Source organism: Myotis myotis, unplaced genomic scaffold, assembly GCF_014108235.1.
Source record: "Myotis myotis isolate mMyoMyo1 unplaced genomic scaffold, mMyoMyo1.p scaffold_m19_p_2, whole genome shotgun sequence".
Taxonomy (NCBI): domain Eukaryota; kingdom Metazoa; phylum Chordata; class Mammalia; order Chiroptera; family Vespertilionidae; genus Myotis; species Myotis myotis.
The window spans coordinates 28,374,212-28,390,361 of NW_023416324.1; the positions used below are offsets into that span (position 1 = coordinate 28,374,212).

General features: G+C 42.3%; 1 protein-coding gene and 1 pseudogene across 1 annotated transcript; one reads left to right on the forward strand and one right to left on the reverse strand.

Moving 5' to 3' along the window:
• The first annotated feature begins 5,944 nt into the window (after positions 1–5,944).
• On the forward strand, positions 5,945–6,651 carry LOC118675113 (annotated as a pseudogene).
• Positions 6,652–14,542: 7,891 nt separating this feature from the next.
• Positions 14,543–15,487, reverse strand: LOC118675093 (olfactory receptor 2A12-like). The gene has a single exon (XM_036347269.1). It carries the CDS (start codon positions 15,485–15,487, stop codon positions 14,543–14,545), a length of 945 nt encoding a protein of 314 aa, XP_036203162.1.
• Positions 15,488–16,150: the final 663 nt, after the last annotated feature.

A 16,150-nucleotide genomic window follows, 5' to 3' on the forward strand; every position in this document is an offset into this window, starting at 1 on the left:
GGCAGAGGCACCCAAGAGTGGCTCTCAGAAACTGGGGAGTAAACTTGGAAACACACAGCGGGGGTAGAGGGGAGGAAAAGTGATTAAGATAGAATATCTAGCTTAATTGGGATGAGAAGAGTGTAGTTCTCTGTATAATTGATAGTTCTTATATCCTCCTGGGAAGTGGCAAACTAATGCAGAACTCACGGGGAATTCTCCGTGGCTCTAAGTTGGGGGCTTATGATTGCTCCTGGAAAGCTACACACACAATCTTAAGGCAGGCCTTGAATTCCGGTGGCTACACTGCCTGAGAGGTGTTTCTCCACCTTGAACAAACCTTGGCGTGCAAGTCAGTTACTAAAGATCAGAGCTAGTAGGAGCCTAAAGGTGACAGTGATAGCCTGGTTACATCAGAAGCCCCTCAAAAATGTTTTCATTGTTATTACTTGTAATTTCTTTAAAAATTTTTTCCTAATTATCAGATAAACATTAATACACTCATTATAAACATTCAAATAATATAGATAAGTAAAAGTCCCCTTTGATCCTCTCTTCCATACTAGTCCCCACTGTTATGCCCAGATTTCAGGATCCCCATGAGACCACACCAGGGAGCCAGCCGTGTCCGATGCAAAAGCATAAGAGTCTTTATTCAAACCCGGGCTTGGCTCCCCTACCCTCCTTACTGATGCAGCAGCAAGTGGCAGAGAGAGCTAGCCCTGTGGGAAGAGGGGTCTTATAGGGGGGTTGGAATAAGGGGAGGAGAAAGGACTGTGGACCCTGTCGATTGGCCAGACGCAAGTCGGTGTCTTGTTACACAGGATGTGGTCATATCTATGGCGCGCACTTCCCTTGATTGTCATTGGTTAGTTTAAAGAAGTCCTGGGTGTGGCTAGCAGAGGCTTGGGCTTCCGGGAAGAAGCCTTGCCGAGCACATGGCTGCCCAAAAATGGAGGATCCAGGGTAAGATGGAGGGCGCAGCCCTTACCCTGGGGCAAGATGGAGGGCGTAGTCCTCGCCCTTTCACCCACACCAGAAGTGAAGTCTGTTTGCAGATTTTAAAAAATATGCTTTAACTTTGTATACCTATGGACAAGCAGAAATGTAATCTTGTTCTCTTTTTCCTAAGGTGGAGGGATTTAATGATATCATAACATAATAATGATATAAATGACATTTTCACTATTAGGTCAAAAGGTATATATACTTTAATTTTTTTCAGCTTTATTGAGGTATAATTGACATAAAATTATAAGATATTTAAATGTACATCATGGTGATTTGATATACAGATGCATTGTGGAAGGATCCCCCCAGCTAGTTAATTAACACATCCATCAACTCTTATATTTATCTTTTTTGTTGTGTGTGTGTGTGAGAACATTTAAGTACTAATGTCTTAGCAAATTTCAATACTGTAATAGTCTTTTTAAAAATGTTTTTATTGATTTTAAGAGAGAGAGAAAGGGTGAGAGATAGAAACATCAAACATCAATTGGCTGCCTCCTGCTGCCCCCTACTGGGAATCCAGCCTGCAACCCGGGCATGAGCCCTGATTGGGAATTGAACTGGTGACCTCTTGGTTCCTGGGTCAATGCTTAACCACTAAGCCATACCAGCAGGGCCAAGCTATAATACTGTCTTATCAACCACAGTTATTATGTTTTACATGAGCTCCTCAGACCTTATGTATCTAATAGCTAACATTTGGTACCCTTTTACCAACCTCTCCCTATTTCCCTTACCCACTCTGGCAACCACTTCTCTATCCTCTCTTTCTATGATTTTGAAAAATTTTCTTTTTGTTTTTTAGACCCCACATATGAGTGGTACCATAGTTATTTGTCTTATTTCACTTAATGCCCTTAAGGTCCACCCATGTTGTTGCAAATGGCAAGATTCCTTTCTTTCTTGTGGCTGAGTAATATTCCATTGTATGTATATATCACATCTCCTTTATCCATTCAAGTGTAGATGGACATTTGGTTTGTTTCCATATCTTGGCTATTATGAATAGTGCTGCATCAAATATGGGAGTACAGATATCTTTTCAACATCCTGTTTTCATTTCCTTTGGATGTACTCTCAGAATATACATTCAGAATTGGAATTTTTGAGTCAAATGGTTGTTCTATTTTTATGATTTTTGAGAAACCTCCATGCTGTTTTCCTTAGTGGAGACATCAATTTACATTCCCACCAACGGTGTACCAGGATCATCTGTTCTTTGCATCCTTGTCAATACTTGTCATCTCTTGTCTTTTTCATTATAGCCATTCTAAAAGGTGTGAGGTGATATCTTATTATGGTTTTGCTTTTCATTTCCCTGGTTATTAATGGTGTTGAGGCAACTTTTCATATACCTGTTGGCCATTTGTATATCTTCTTAGAAAAAATGTCTATTCAACCCTATGCCTATTTTTTTTTGATCTAGGAGCTCCACATTGCCCAGGTAGAGTACTAGATTCTTATCATGGTTTAAAAGCATTTTTAAACCTAGCCTTGCTTTCCTCTTCAACTTCTCTCCAAATTCCAACTCAGATGTACACTCTCAGATCAACCCACCAAAGAATTTTCTGTTCCCCAAACATGCTATTGTACTTTTTGCCATTACCCAGACTTCATTTGCCTGCAGTGTCTAAGATTCTCATTCCTTTCCTTATAGAATATTTTAGTGCATGCTAAAGGCCTAATGTAAATGTCATTCCCTTGGAAAAACTTAGTTGCTACATCTTCAGAGCCCTTGCATTGGGTGCAAACCTCATTGAACACCCTGACACACTGGTTTGTCAGTGCTTATTTATGGGTAAGATTTTCCTCTTGGCTCTAAATGATCTTTCTTCAGATCTGGCCCAGGGGAGAGATGTGAAATGTGTGTTGGAAGATAGAAAGTGGAGGTGCCCAAGGGAGCTGGTATATGTTGAAACAGAAGTCATTCAGTTGTATTAGACTGGAGGGTGCAGCTGGATCCCTTAGAGCAGCGGTTCTCAATCTGTGGGCCACGACCCCTTTGGGGGTCGAACGACCCTTTCACAGGGGTCGCTTAAGACCATCGGAAAACACATATATAATTGCCGGGGTCCAACCCCAGCAGGTCCAGGGGTCCCCAAAGGTGTGGACGGAGTCAGCGAAGAAGGAAGGACACGGAGACAGTGTTCAGTTGATCAGCAGCCTAGCCAGGATCTCCAGCCAGGATCTCCAGCCAAGTTCTGGTCTGGATCTTCAGAGAGGTTCTGCTTAGGATCTCCAGCCAGGTTCTGTGTCCATGTTGTCTTGCTAGGTTCTCCAGCCAGGTTCTGTAGCCATGTTCCCTCGCTAAGTTCTCCAGCCAGGTTCTGTAGCCATGTTCCCTTGCTAGGTTCTCCAGCCAGGTTCAGTCACCAGGTTCTAGTCAGGTTCTCTTGCCAATTTCTGTAGTCAGGTTCAGTCCAGGATCTTTTGCCATGTTCTCTCCAGCGAAGTTCTTCTGTCTGTAGGTTCTGTGTTCTAAGTTCTGTGTTCTAAGCTCTGTATTCTAAGTTCTGAGTCTTGCTGTCTTATTACATCTGTATTTATACCAGTTGATTCAATCCTATCAATCTCTATTCCAAAGGTTAGGGCGTTTCTTATCTCCATTCCAGGGAGTAAAGATTATGTAGCTTAAGCATGATTGTTTGTAGTTGAAGTGATTAATTACCCACCTGGCACTTAGTTAAGAAGTTTTATTCCCTCCCTAACTTCAGGGGAAAATCCCTACCTGGGGAAACAACCTTTCTCAGAGAGGAGACCTTGGTTAAAACACATAGTGCCAAGAAGGTGAGCAAACATATTAAGAACAGTATGCCATATATGCCAGGTCCCTTGAAACAGCAAGCATGGACCGGCTCCCAGCATATAATTACATATTGTTTTTGTGATTAATCACTATGCTTTAATTATGTTCAATTTGTAACAATGAAAATACATCCTGCATATCAAATATTTACATTACGATTCATAACAGTAGCAAAATTACAGTTATGAAGTAGCAACGAAAATAATTTATGGTTGGGGGTCACCACAACATGAGGAACTGTATTAAAGAGTTGGGGCATTAGGAAGGTTGAGAACCGCTGCCTTAGAGGGCTGAGCTCCTTGGACCCCTCACAGGTCACTCAGGAATCCCAAGAACAGCGATGGAGAGTGATGCATAGCAGGAGGACAGAGCGGGTCAACGTTTTCATAGCTGCTTTCTTGAGGAAGGTGAATCTGGAATTTATGGGAGACTTGACGTTATAAGGGAAGAGGATCTTTAGGTGGGGAGCATGGCAGGTGCATAATTGGGAGATTAATAACTTTATAGGTCACGTACCATAAGCCAGGCAGTCCTAAAAGCTTTATACTTATTGACACATTTTATTTTAAGACCCTATTAAGCAGGTTTTATTTTACTGTCAAAAGGCCTAGAGACCCAGACAGGTTTTTGAAACGTGCACAGTCACACAGCTGGTAACTGTGTGAAATCAGGGAGCCATGCAGTCTGACACGAATCCAGAGAAAACATGGAGCTTGGGAGGGCGTGGACAGGCAGAAGCCTGGCCTGACCAGAGCAACTAGGGCCGTGGGGAGCATTGAGGCTCGGCTGGGAGGCTCAGGGAGACTGTCCGTACATAGTCTTCACTACTAGGTGATGAAGTTCACGCTTGATATTCAGACCTCAGGGAATTCAGAGGTGCTGGGAGCTCATTGGAAAGTCATGGATGTGTTGCCCAGGGAATCAGGGAGCTTCAAAGGAGAGTGCCTCAAACTCCTGGCCCATGCTCACACAGAGCCCAACAGCAGGTAAAGAGTGACAGGGGCTCCTTCTACTGTCTGTAAGTCCTCACATCGGTGTGTCCCTTCCTGCCTGTGCTTCTTGCTCTGTCCTTTGATCCTCTGCTCACTTCTCTATCTCTCTGACTTGCTTTTTTTTTTTTAATTGTCTAAAGTTTTACATATGTCTTCTTCTTCCCCAACTGATCCCCCTCCCCGCCCCCGAAGCCATTCCCACCCCGGGCAAGCCCCCACCACCCCAGTGCCTGTGTCCATTGGATATGCTAATATGCATGCATACAAGTCCTCTGGTTGCTCTCTAACCTCCCCTCCCCTAACATTTGTCTCTGGATCTATTCTTGTTCATCAAATTATGTTGATCATTATATCCCACATATGAGTGAGATCATGTGATATTTATCTTTCTCTGACTGGCTTATTTTGCTTAGCATAATGCTCTCCAGTTCCATTCATGCTGTTGCAAATGGTAAAAGTTCCTTCTTTTTTTATAGCGGCATAGTATTCCATTATGTAGATGTATCACAGTTGTTGTTTTTTTAATATACTTTATTGATTTTTTACAGAGAGGAAGGGATAGGGATAGAGAGTTAGAAACATCGATGAGAGAGAAACATCGATCAGCTGCCTCCTTCACACTCCCCACTGGGTATGTGCCCGCAACCAATGTACATGCCCCTGAGCGGAATCGAACCTGGGACCCTTGAGTCCGCAGGCCGATGCTCTATCCACTGAACCAAACCGGTTAGGGCTGTACCACAGTTTTTTAATCCACTCATCTGCTGATGGGCACTTAGGCTGTTTCCAAATCTTAGCTATTGTAAATTGTGCTGCTATGAACATAAGGGTGCATGTATCCTTTCTGATTGGTTTTTCTGGTTTCTTGGGATATATTCCTAGAAGTGGGATCACTAGGTTCCCAGCTTTGCAGGGGTCCTAATATGCAGTTACTTTGCTACTAGATTTGGAGCTTTCACCTTATTAATGATGGTTCTGTTCTTTCTCTGCAATAGGAGAGGGATGTAAGATTTCCTCTGGGGAAACGGCAGTTCTCTTAATGAGTTTATTCTTCTAGGACTCTCCACTAACACAGAGATCAACGTTATTCTATTGTCTTCCTCTCCTTCACCTCATCTCCCTTCTGGGAAATGGGCTTATTATCATCTTGATGTGCATGGACTCCTGCCTCCACACACCCATGCACTTTTTCCTCAGTCATATCCATTCCGAATATGGGCTATGTCACCACCACAGTGTCCCAAATGCTGGCACATCTGGTTTGCAAGAGGAAGACCGTTACCTGCATTGGATGTGCGGCCCAGATGTACAGCTTCCTGATGCTGGGAATCACTGAGTCTTGACTTTTTGCAATGGTGGTTTATGACCGGTATGTGGCCGTTGGCCATCCCTGAGGTATAAAGTCAACATGAGCTCTTTGCTGTGTGGGTGAATGGTGGTCATCTGTGGATTCTGGGATGTCATCTGCTACTAATTCTTCCCTATTGTGGTCCCAGTGAGATCAATCACTTCTTCTGTGAAGTACCTGCAGTCTTGAAATTAACCTGTGTGGACACATCTCTCAGTGACCAGGTGAACTTCATCTTGGGCATCATCCTTCTGTTGGTCCCACTTTTCCTCACCATCATTGTCTCCATCAGTATGTTTGCTGCCATCCCGAGGAATCACTGCCCAAGGGTGACTCAAGGCCTCCTCCACCTGTGCCTCCCACATCACCACGGTTACTACGCTCTCATTCCATTTTTGGTTATGTAAGTAAGGCCTGGCTCTGAGGCCTCCCCATAAAAGGAAAAAAAGCTGGCTCTATTCTACAATGTCATTTCTGCCTTCCTCAACTCTATCACCTACAGTCTTAGGAACTAAGATGTGAAGAGGGCTTTCCTAGGAGTGACAGGCTGGGCCAAAACACTAGAATGAAGTCACAGAAACATGGGAACCAGCAACAAACCTGGGACACAGCCTACATGATTTTTCCATCCAAATTCTTTCTAACATCAGTGAGCACATATGATACATGAATGGGCTAGCCAGGGGTGGGCAAACTTTTTGACTCGAGGGTCACAATGGGTTCTTAAACTGGACCGGAGGGCCGGAACAAAAGCATGGATGGAGTGTTTGTGTGAACTAATATAAATTCAAAGTAAACATCATTACATAAAAGGGTACGGTCTTTTTTTTCAATAGTTTTATTCATTTCAAATGGGCCGGATTCGGCCCGCAGGCCGTAATTTCTCCACGGCTGGGACTCAGTGAGATGATGAAGGAGAACCCCCAGAAGGCTGTGGCAGGAGGTGTTCCTCAAGCTTGAAGACACCAGACAGTGGACTGACTTACTGGAGGCAAATCATATGTTTAATTCATTTTTAAATTACCAATTTATAAGACCTGGCCAAGAATTGGCATAATTGTCATCTTTCTATTACTAAATGAATATGAGATTGAGTGATTGAGCTCTGGACTCATAAAATAAGATCAAAGTGGTGGGCTTATGATGACTCCTAGATCAGTGAACCCCACTATAGCTCAACTTAAGAAAAATTTGAAATAAATAAAAGGGAATTATATAAAATAGAGTTCAGGGAAGTGAAATATGGGTCATTTTCCCACCAGTACTAGAGTATAAATTTAAGGCACATAAACCCTCATGTCATTAAAGAAAGGAACTTTGCTTTACTGAAGTGATACCTGTATAAAGAAGTAAAAATTGGGTGAAAATCTCCCACCCAGATATTTTCATAATGCATTTTCAACTTTATTGAAATATACTGATATACAATGAACAGTAGATATTGAAAGTATACAATTTGATGAGTTCTGAAATATATATATATATATGTGTGTGTGTGTGTGTGTGTATATATATATATATATATATATATATATATATATATCTGTAAAACCATCATTCCCCAAAGTGTCCCTATGACTCTCTGCAGTTCCTCTGTATTAGTTATTTATTGCTGTGTAACAAATTACCCCCCCACACAATTTCATGGCTTATGACAACAAACATTTATTATATATATTTTTTGCAGTTTCTGTGGATCCATAATATGAGTGGTTAGCTGGGTCCTCTGGATTATGGGTCCTCACAAGACTTCGATGAAGGTACCATTTGGAGCTGCAGCTATCCTAAGGCTCGACTGGGAAAGGACTGCTTCCAAGCACACTTGATTGTTGCTAAGATTCTGTTCCTGACAGGCTGTTAGACTGAGTGTCTCGTTTCCTTCTTGACTATTGTTCAGAGCATCCATCAGTTTCTTCCATGTGGGCCTCTCCCTAGAGCAGCACAGCACGTGGCAGTTGGCTTCAGAGAGTAAGCAAGAGAGATTGAGAGCAATGCTGAACCAGGGTCTTTTGCAACCTAATATTGAAAGTTACTGCTCCCTCACGTTTGGGGTATTGTGATTATGAGAAATGAAATACTAGGTCCAGCCCAAATGCTAGGGGAGGGGATTACAAGGACATGAATATCAGGATGCAGGTGTCATTGGTTCATGCAAAATGTTTCTCCCTTGTGATTTAGACTTTTGCTAATCAGGTAGTCGTCTGTGGATTAGCATCACCAGCATCACTTCTGAGTGGTTAAGAAATGCAGTCTTGGCACCCTCCCGCTATGGAATCAGAATTTGCATTTGAGGAGATTCTATAGGTGGTTTTTAGGTGCTCTTAAGTTTGAGAACAATGATTTAGCCAACACTGCAAGGACAATATCATACCACCTGTCTCAGTAGACTTGTATAAACTCTAGACTTTTTAATTTAAATGTGTTAAATATTCAATATACAGTGTGTGTGTGGGGGGGAGTAGGTTTACAGTTGTGAGTATGCAAAACACAGTTTATTCTTGCATTTTGTATGAATTATTATATTATTTGTATTATAACTGTAAAACTACTTTCCCCACCCCTGTGTTATGCATTTAAGTAATATATTTAAGTCATTCAATATTACAGAAATATTTTCCCTTGGTTCCAATGTTCTCATATCTTAAGTAACACAATGAAAATTGTTGTATTACTTTTCCTGCACTTCTGATGTCTAGTCGCTAAAATATCTTAACACTGGAAGCATTAGGCCAAAGTATTTAAGGTTCCTGATACATAAAGCCAGATCCTCTGGCAAAAAGATCAATTTATACTCCCACCAGCAATGTGTGAAAGTCCATGATTCATTGTCTTCTGGTCATCCCTGATTGTTTAAAAACTTAGCCAGTTTCAAAGGTGAAAACCTGGTATCTCATTGGTATTGTAATGTGCATGTCTTTGGTGGGATTTTCCCATTTGCTTATTGATTATTTGGATTTCTTTATGAACTGTTCATATCTATTGGCAGTTTTCTGGGGTGTTTGAATTTTTCTTACCAATTCATAAGAGCTCTTTCTATATTAATCATATGCTTTGGATGTCTGCAAGCATTGCAGTTATATACCTTGTTTTGTTATCTGCCTTTTACTTTTGCTTCATTATTTACACAACACTATGGCTAGAGGCCTCGGAGCTGGAGGCCTTTGCCTGCCCCATAGGGAACCTCCTACCTCTGGAGGACTGTTCCTTTTCTAGCATTTCCAGTGGAGTAGGATAATATCTTCGAGGACAATGCAAACCTGTAGCACTGGTTTCTTGCAGAAGGCACAGGCATTCATGTTCAATCATTCTGGCCAGTACGATTTAGGTTTTTGCAAGGAGCTTCATAGGAATGTGCATCAGCAAGGGGCTGGGAAAGAAGGACGCGAGGGGCTGCATGTTAACTTACCGGAGTTGTCCCTAGAATGTCATGGGGATTGCTTTGTTGGATGCTGGCGTTCCTGCACCAGCAAACAAAGGCAAACACCGGTAAATATGGGTGATGCCCAGTAACATGAACCTGCAGATTGGCAAAGCCTGGGGAAAAACAATGTGCCTTTGTAAGATTCTATTAGGAATAAACAGAGTTTGGGGGAAGGTCCCTCCAAGCAAAAGGGAACAGAGCACAAAACTTCCCACTGAGCTTTAACCTCTCTCTGGACTACCTAAATTTTGTATCTAGGGTAACAGTAGGCCCATTCTCCCCTCTCTAACTTTCCTCAACCTTAAGTGGACAGAGTGGAGTCCTTTTTCCTTGAGATCACCCAAGACAGGCTGTGGTTTTCCAAAATGGATTTTATTAGAAACAAGAGGAAAAGGGAAATCAAAAGGTATAAAAATACCAATGAACAGAAACAAGTGGTCATAAAATAATGTGTCCCCTTTTCTAAGGTAATTTCAGTCAACCTCAAAGTCAATGGAAACTCATGTATATAAGATATATAATGGTAAGATTATATACAAGATATAGAATTATATAACCTACTCTATAGTTATATAATGATAGATTAATTATATTGAATGTGGGATACGGGTACATTTTAATATGTGTCTTATGAAGTATGGTGCCCATGGTGGTCTTTAACTGCCCAGTGGCCTCTCAGGTCTCAGCCCTTTGAGGGTGTGTTCTGTCTGGCATTTCAAATCCCTTGGTGAGAAGCTTTTCTCAAGCAGGAGAGAAGGGGCCACTCTCCAGCTATGGCACCTAACTCCCTGAGGACTGTAGCACCAAGGACTTGACAGGTGACAGAAAGAATCTGCATTCTGTGGTCCTGAGACAGTAAGGCAGCGACCTGGGGTCCCCTCTGGCCAAAGTGAATTCAGTCCTGCCTGGAGGGCGGAATGAACTTCAGGCTCCATCCTTTCTGAGCGTGAGAAGGCCCTATCGCCAGCCCAGGGGGAGTGGAGTTACATTTGGAACTTGGCACAATATGTGCCTGTAGGACCCAAACTGGGCTTGGGCAAGAAGCCGAGAGCCACAGCGGAGAGAGGCCTGTGAGAGCTGAGCCCAAGAGCCTGGCTTCAGAGACAGGAGGGCTCCTTAGGTGGGGCCATTGCCGCTCATAGGGGCCTGCCTCCTGGGATAATAGGGTAGCGGGAAGTCAGGGCCAGAGTCCTGGAGCCTCGCTGTACCCTGAATGAAGTCCCCTCCCTCCCCTCCTGACTGGCCACTCTTGTGGCTACGCTGAGGGCTTGGCACTTTCTCCTTGATGACAGGGTCTCTCTCTGTTCCCTGCTCTGCTCTACTGATCCTGACCCCAGCATGGAGTCCACTGCAGCACTTGGCAGGGCCATGGAGGCCTCTTTCTCAACCCAAGGGGAGCTCAGGACCTGGTGGGTCATGTCCAGCTGAATCTGATTTAGGTTCCCTCTCAGACCCTCTCCATAGTGAACCTCCTACTCCTGAAGGGCTGTTCCTTTTCCAGCATTTCCCTGGCTCATACTGGGATGCTCTCTCCCGGGATGCCCAGTCTGAGACCTCAGGGACTCTAGGTCCGTGGCCTATCTCCCTTCCACGTGGCAGGGCCTGAATTCAACAACCAAGTTCTGTAGGCAGCAAGTGTTCACACGCAAAGGTGGTGGAATCGTCTTTCCAACCTGCAGCTCTAGCTTTGTTCCTCCCCTGCTCCAGAACCTTTAATGGTTCCTGTCCCTGGAATTCAGTCCCAGCTCCTCTGTCCAACCATCAAAGTTCTTTGGGAGATGACTCTGCCCACCCCTCCAGCCTCCTCTCCTGTCTCACACCCTGCACTCCCTGCAGCCTGAACCACCTGTAGATCCCCAGACACACACCTCACTTCACACAGCTAGGATGCCCTGCACAGCTCCTCCCTGACACCTCATGCTACCTGTCAGCTCTCCCTTCCTGAGAGCCCTCCAGGATTGCTCCTCTGTTCCTCTCTGTTTGTGCTGTGGTTTCACTAACTGACTGACGGATTCTACAAACACTCAAAGGTACTGATGGTGTATCAGACATTACTAGTCACTAGAAACAAAAAGATGAACAAATTTGGTCCTGCCCTTGTCCATGCTGGCCTAGGACTGGGAGGAGGGAGGGAAAAATGGAGATGGATGCAGGTGTGGTAAAAAAGTGGGGAAGGGTACACATGCAATTATGTACTAACACAGAGAAGGGTCCCACTGACTCTTTTTTTCACTGAGGGGTGTGGGAAAGAGTTCACAGGAGAGGCAATACTTGAGGTGGCCCCTGAAAGATGAATAGGAGTTTGATAGATGGGAGAGGATAGAGAAGGGCCTCCAAGATAATGTAAGAAATTTAGAATATTTTTCCATTTATCCCACTCCTGACATAAAGGTTATCATTTTTAAAATTTTAATTTACTTAGTTAACCCCATATGACATTATCAATATTGGTTTACAGAGACAATGTTCATTTAGATTCACTCAGATGCATATGGCTTTCCTTGCTCTTTATTCCTTCTTGCTTCAGACCTTCCATCTGCATTTACTTTCTTTCCTCCAAAGTTCATGCTTCAGAATTTTCTTTGCTGGAGTCCTGCTGGTGACAAATGTTCTTAATTTTTGTTACTCTATACATCTTTATTTCATCGTCAGTCTTTAATGATATTTCTCTGAGTACAAAATTCTGCATGGGGCCGCCTCCCTGGGGGCCAATAGCCCCTCTTGGTGTTGCCTAGCAGATCCTCTGAGGATTATCTGACTTTGCTAGGTAGGTGTAGCTGTGAAGTTATAGAAAACTATAGCAATGAAAATTATTCCTATCTAGCGTAATGCAAATGATTCGTATTCACAACAATGCAAATGTTCAGTAGAAAACATAAATTTCTATAAATCAAATTATTCCTTGAACTAATCCTAACATCTTATGGGTTCCTTCATGAATTAATGGGCTCAGGGAAATTTTTGACATGTAAGAAAAAACATAAAGAAAAAAATTCATAAGTTCATTAAGAATTCTATTTATTAAGTTATTATTCTATTCTATATATCTAAAGAAAGTGAAAAATATTCTTCAGCAGTAAAAATAAACCATCATGGATACATACCCAAACCTATTGTTGAGTGATTAAATCAAGTTACAGAAGAATACATACTTTATAATTCAATTTTTAAAATCATGAGAACAAATAATAAATTGTTTAACAATTGTATTATATTATATAGCTTCAAAAACATTAATACAAGCACTTAATAAAGCACTGAAATATAAACACTAAAATGTTAACAGTAGTTATCTCCAGGTCTAAGGTAATGGTCAATTTTCATTTTCTTCCTTTTGTTTGCCTCTGGCTTTTGCAATTAAAAAGAAAAAACAAATAATTAGCTAAAGGAGAAATATTCAATGCATGTAATAGACAAATAATTAATATCCAAAATGTATATAAAAAACTACAAATCAAGAAAAGGCAAACAATATCTTATATAAGTGGATATTGAACACTTATCATTTGTTACTGTGATAAGTGCTTTACATGTATTATCTTATTAATACTCCAACAACTCTCCGAAGTGCATACTATGTTCTTTCCATTAACAGAAGGGGAAACTGAAACTCAGAGAAGTGAGGTAACTTTCCCATCTTCACTGAGTCAGTAAAGAGTAGGAGAGTTCGGATTAACACATAAGCCTGACTTCAGAACCCACTATATTCACTTGACAATACTACCAACAATCTTACCAAAAGAAGTTAGATTCACTAGCAACTAGGGAAATACAAATAAACAAAAAATAATGTTGCCACTTTCCATCTATGCGATAGACAAGAAAACTAGGATGCTAGAGATACATACACAATATCAAGTACTGATGGGAATGAAAGGTGTAGATTGGTGTAATTACTTGGAAGAATAATTTAGGAGTGTCTAGTAAATTTAAATTTTCTTTTATTCTACAATCTTCAAAGTCTAATATACATAAATCCTAGAAAAAAATATTTATATATGGAAAAATGTCCAAAGACATTAGATGCAGAATTATTTAAACAGTGAAAAATTGGAAATAAACAAGTGTTCAATAGTAGATAAATAAAGTGTGGTATATTCAAATGCTTGTCAAAGGGAATAAGCTAGGCCTATTATTATCAAATGAGTGGATGTCAGAACCATGATGTTGAATTAAAATTTTGTCAGAGTGATACTGACCTCACACTACCATTAAAAAAAATGTAAACTTATACAAGAATAATTCTATATATTGTTCATTGATACAATTGTATGTAGCAAAAACTTAAAAACACATTGAATACACTTCAGTTTAATCATAGTGATTGATTCAAGGGAGTTGGTAATATTTGAAGAAGACTTCAATTTTCTCTGTAATTATTTCATCCTTTAAAAAAATATTTAAAATGTAAACCAGGTCAGATTCAGTTTCACAAGTTGAGTCCAGACCAGATCGATTATTAGCCATACAGTTACACAGCTATATCTAAAATAACTGTAGCTTAGATTTTATAACATCTAGTGCAAAGAAAAATGCTGAATATGATCTGTAAATGCATGGCAGACAGTAAGGCAAGACTGTCTTCCTGCATCCTCTGTCTACTCTTTATGCCATTTTCATCCCCAAATCCTTTACACTGTGGGAAAGCATGTACGCATGTTAAACATTTGTCTGTGATCATATTGCACTGACATAAATTTTCAAAGGCAAGAAAAACAACCAGGAAAAGCAACAGAGCAATGGCCTTGAGCCATAAAGATATAGTCTTTGTAGAAGAAATCCTTTGCTTTCACTACTTAACTGAGTCATTCTGTGGTGGCAGCTGAAAGTTTTCCAGCCAAGGGGGGATCTTCAGTTTAGGGATGGCCACACCCTCTCCCAGCTTCTTACAAAACCAGGAAGATTCAGGGTGATCAGAACTGATGTATTTTTATGAAACCACATAAGCTCCATCATGAGTCTGGACAACTCTGAAAGATCCTAGGTCATTGGGCCGTCTGTCTTCCAAGTACTTTCCGAAGGGCCCCCTTTACATCCTTGTTCCGGAGGCTATAGACGATGGGGTTAAGGAAGGCAGAGACAACATTGTAGAACAGGGCTAGCTTCTTGTCCCGCTCTGGGTTGTACCAGGAGCCAGGCCTCATGTACATGATCATGGCTGGCCCATAGAACATGGTGACTACAGTGACATGGGAAGCACATGTAGAGAAGGACTTCAGCCTCCCCTGGGATGAACGGATTCTCAAGATGGAGATAAAGATGCGAATATAAGAGGCCAGGATGAGGGAGAGTGGGACCAAAAGCAGGATGAAACCCAAGATGAAATCCAACTGGTCATTGAGGGATGTGTCCGCACAGGCCAACTTCAGAACAGCAGGGACCTCACAGAAGAAGTGGTTAATCTTGTGGGGACCACAATAAGGCAGACGCATGGTGAAGACAGTGTAGATAAGGGCCCCGGCTATGCTAATGGACCAACAGACTGTGACCATCTTGATACAAACGGGACGGCTCATGAGTAGGGTGTAGTGAAGGGGGAAGCAAATGGCTACATACCTGTCATAGGCCATAATGGCATAGAGGACACACTCAGCAATGCCCAGGACCAAGAAGATGAACATCTGGGCTACACAAGCTCCCCAAGAGATAGTCATCCCTGGACATACCATATTAACCAACATCTGGGGCATGGTGGTGGTTACATAGCTCATGTCCACCAAGGAGAGGATACTGAGAAAGAAATACATGGGCGTGTGGAGGTGTGAATCCAGGTAGATCAGGGTGATGATGAGTCCATTGCCCAGAAGGGTGATGAGGTAGAGGAGGAGGAAGAAAGTGAACAGGGCCATTCTGACCTGTGACTCACTGGAGAAGCCAAGGAGAATGAACTCGGATACAGAGCTGTGGTTCTTTTTGCCAAGGCTCTGCATGGTGATCTACTTATTAAAGACAAACAGAACGTCCCTGTTCTGTCCTTGGCCTTGTGGGAGGGAGGACAGAGTTGATAGAAGTTGAGTCACACGCACAGCATCTTGCACAGAAAGTTGCACACAAATAAAGATTTGGTCAAACCTTTGCTGATTGGATGAAAAGGGAAAGGAAGCTAGGGCAGTCCTGGCACTGGGAAATAAAAGTCAGAAGGCCTGGATCTGGACCTTAATAGAATACAGGCTGTCTGACTGCCCATAGACCCTGCTCTGGAAGCCACCCTCACCCACAGAAGGCATCAGGTAGCCATGTTTGTAGCAGCGGACCCAGCCAAACCCTGGCCACTGCCAAATTCTACTAAGGATGTACACTTGTCCCAAGCTGGAAGACAATTCTCTGCTGAGAATTTAAAATGATGACACGGAAAGCCTGTGTCTGTGGGCTATGGGTGGCTGAGATATTGTCAATGCAAAGCTGGTGCAATGGAAACTCAAAAGGGGAGCTGAAGCTATAGAGAAGAAAAAGGGAGGTCTTGCAGTGGTGATAAAATAGCAGGCATGCTGGGAAGCAGAGAAGAGACACCTCAAAGCCCTGAGCAGCAGGGAGTGACTTTGCTTCCAGACTTGCTACCTCCAGCCCCTAAGGCCTGTCTGAACTTTGTTTCT

Coding starts and splice junctions, on each gene's coding strand:
- LOC118675093 (XM_036347269.1), bottom strand. CDS start 15,487: ATGCAGAGCCTTGGCAAAAAGAACCACAGCTCTGTATCCGAGTTCATT.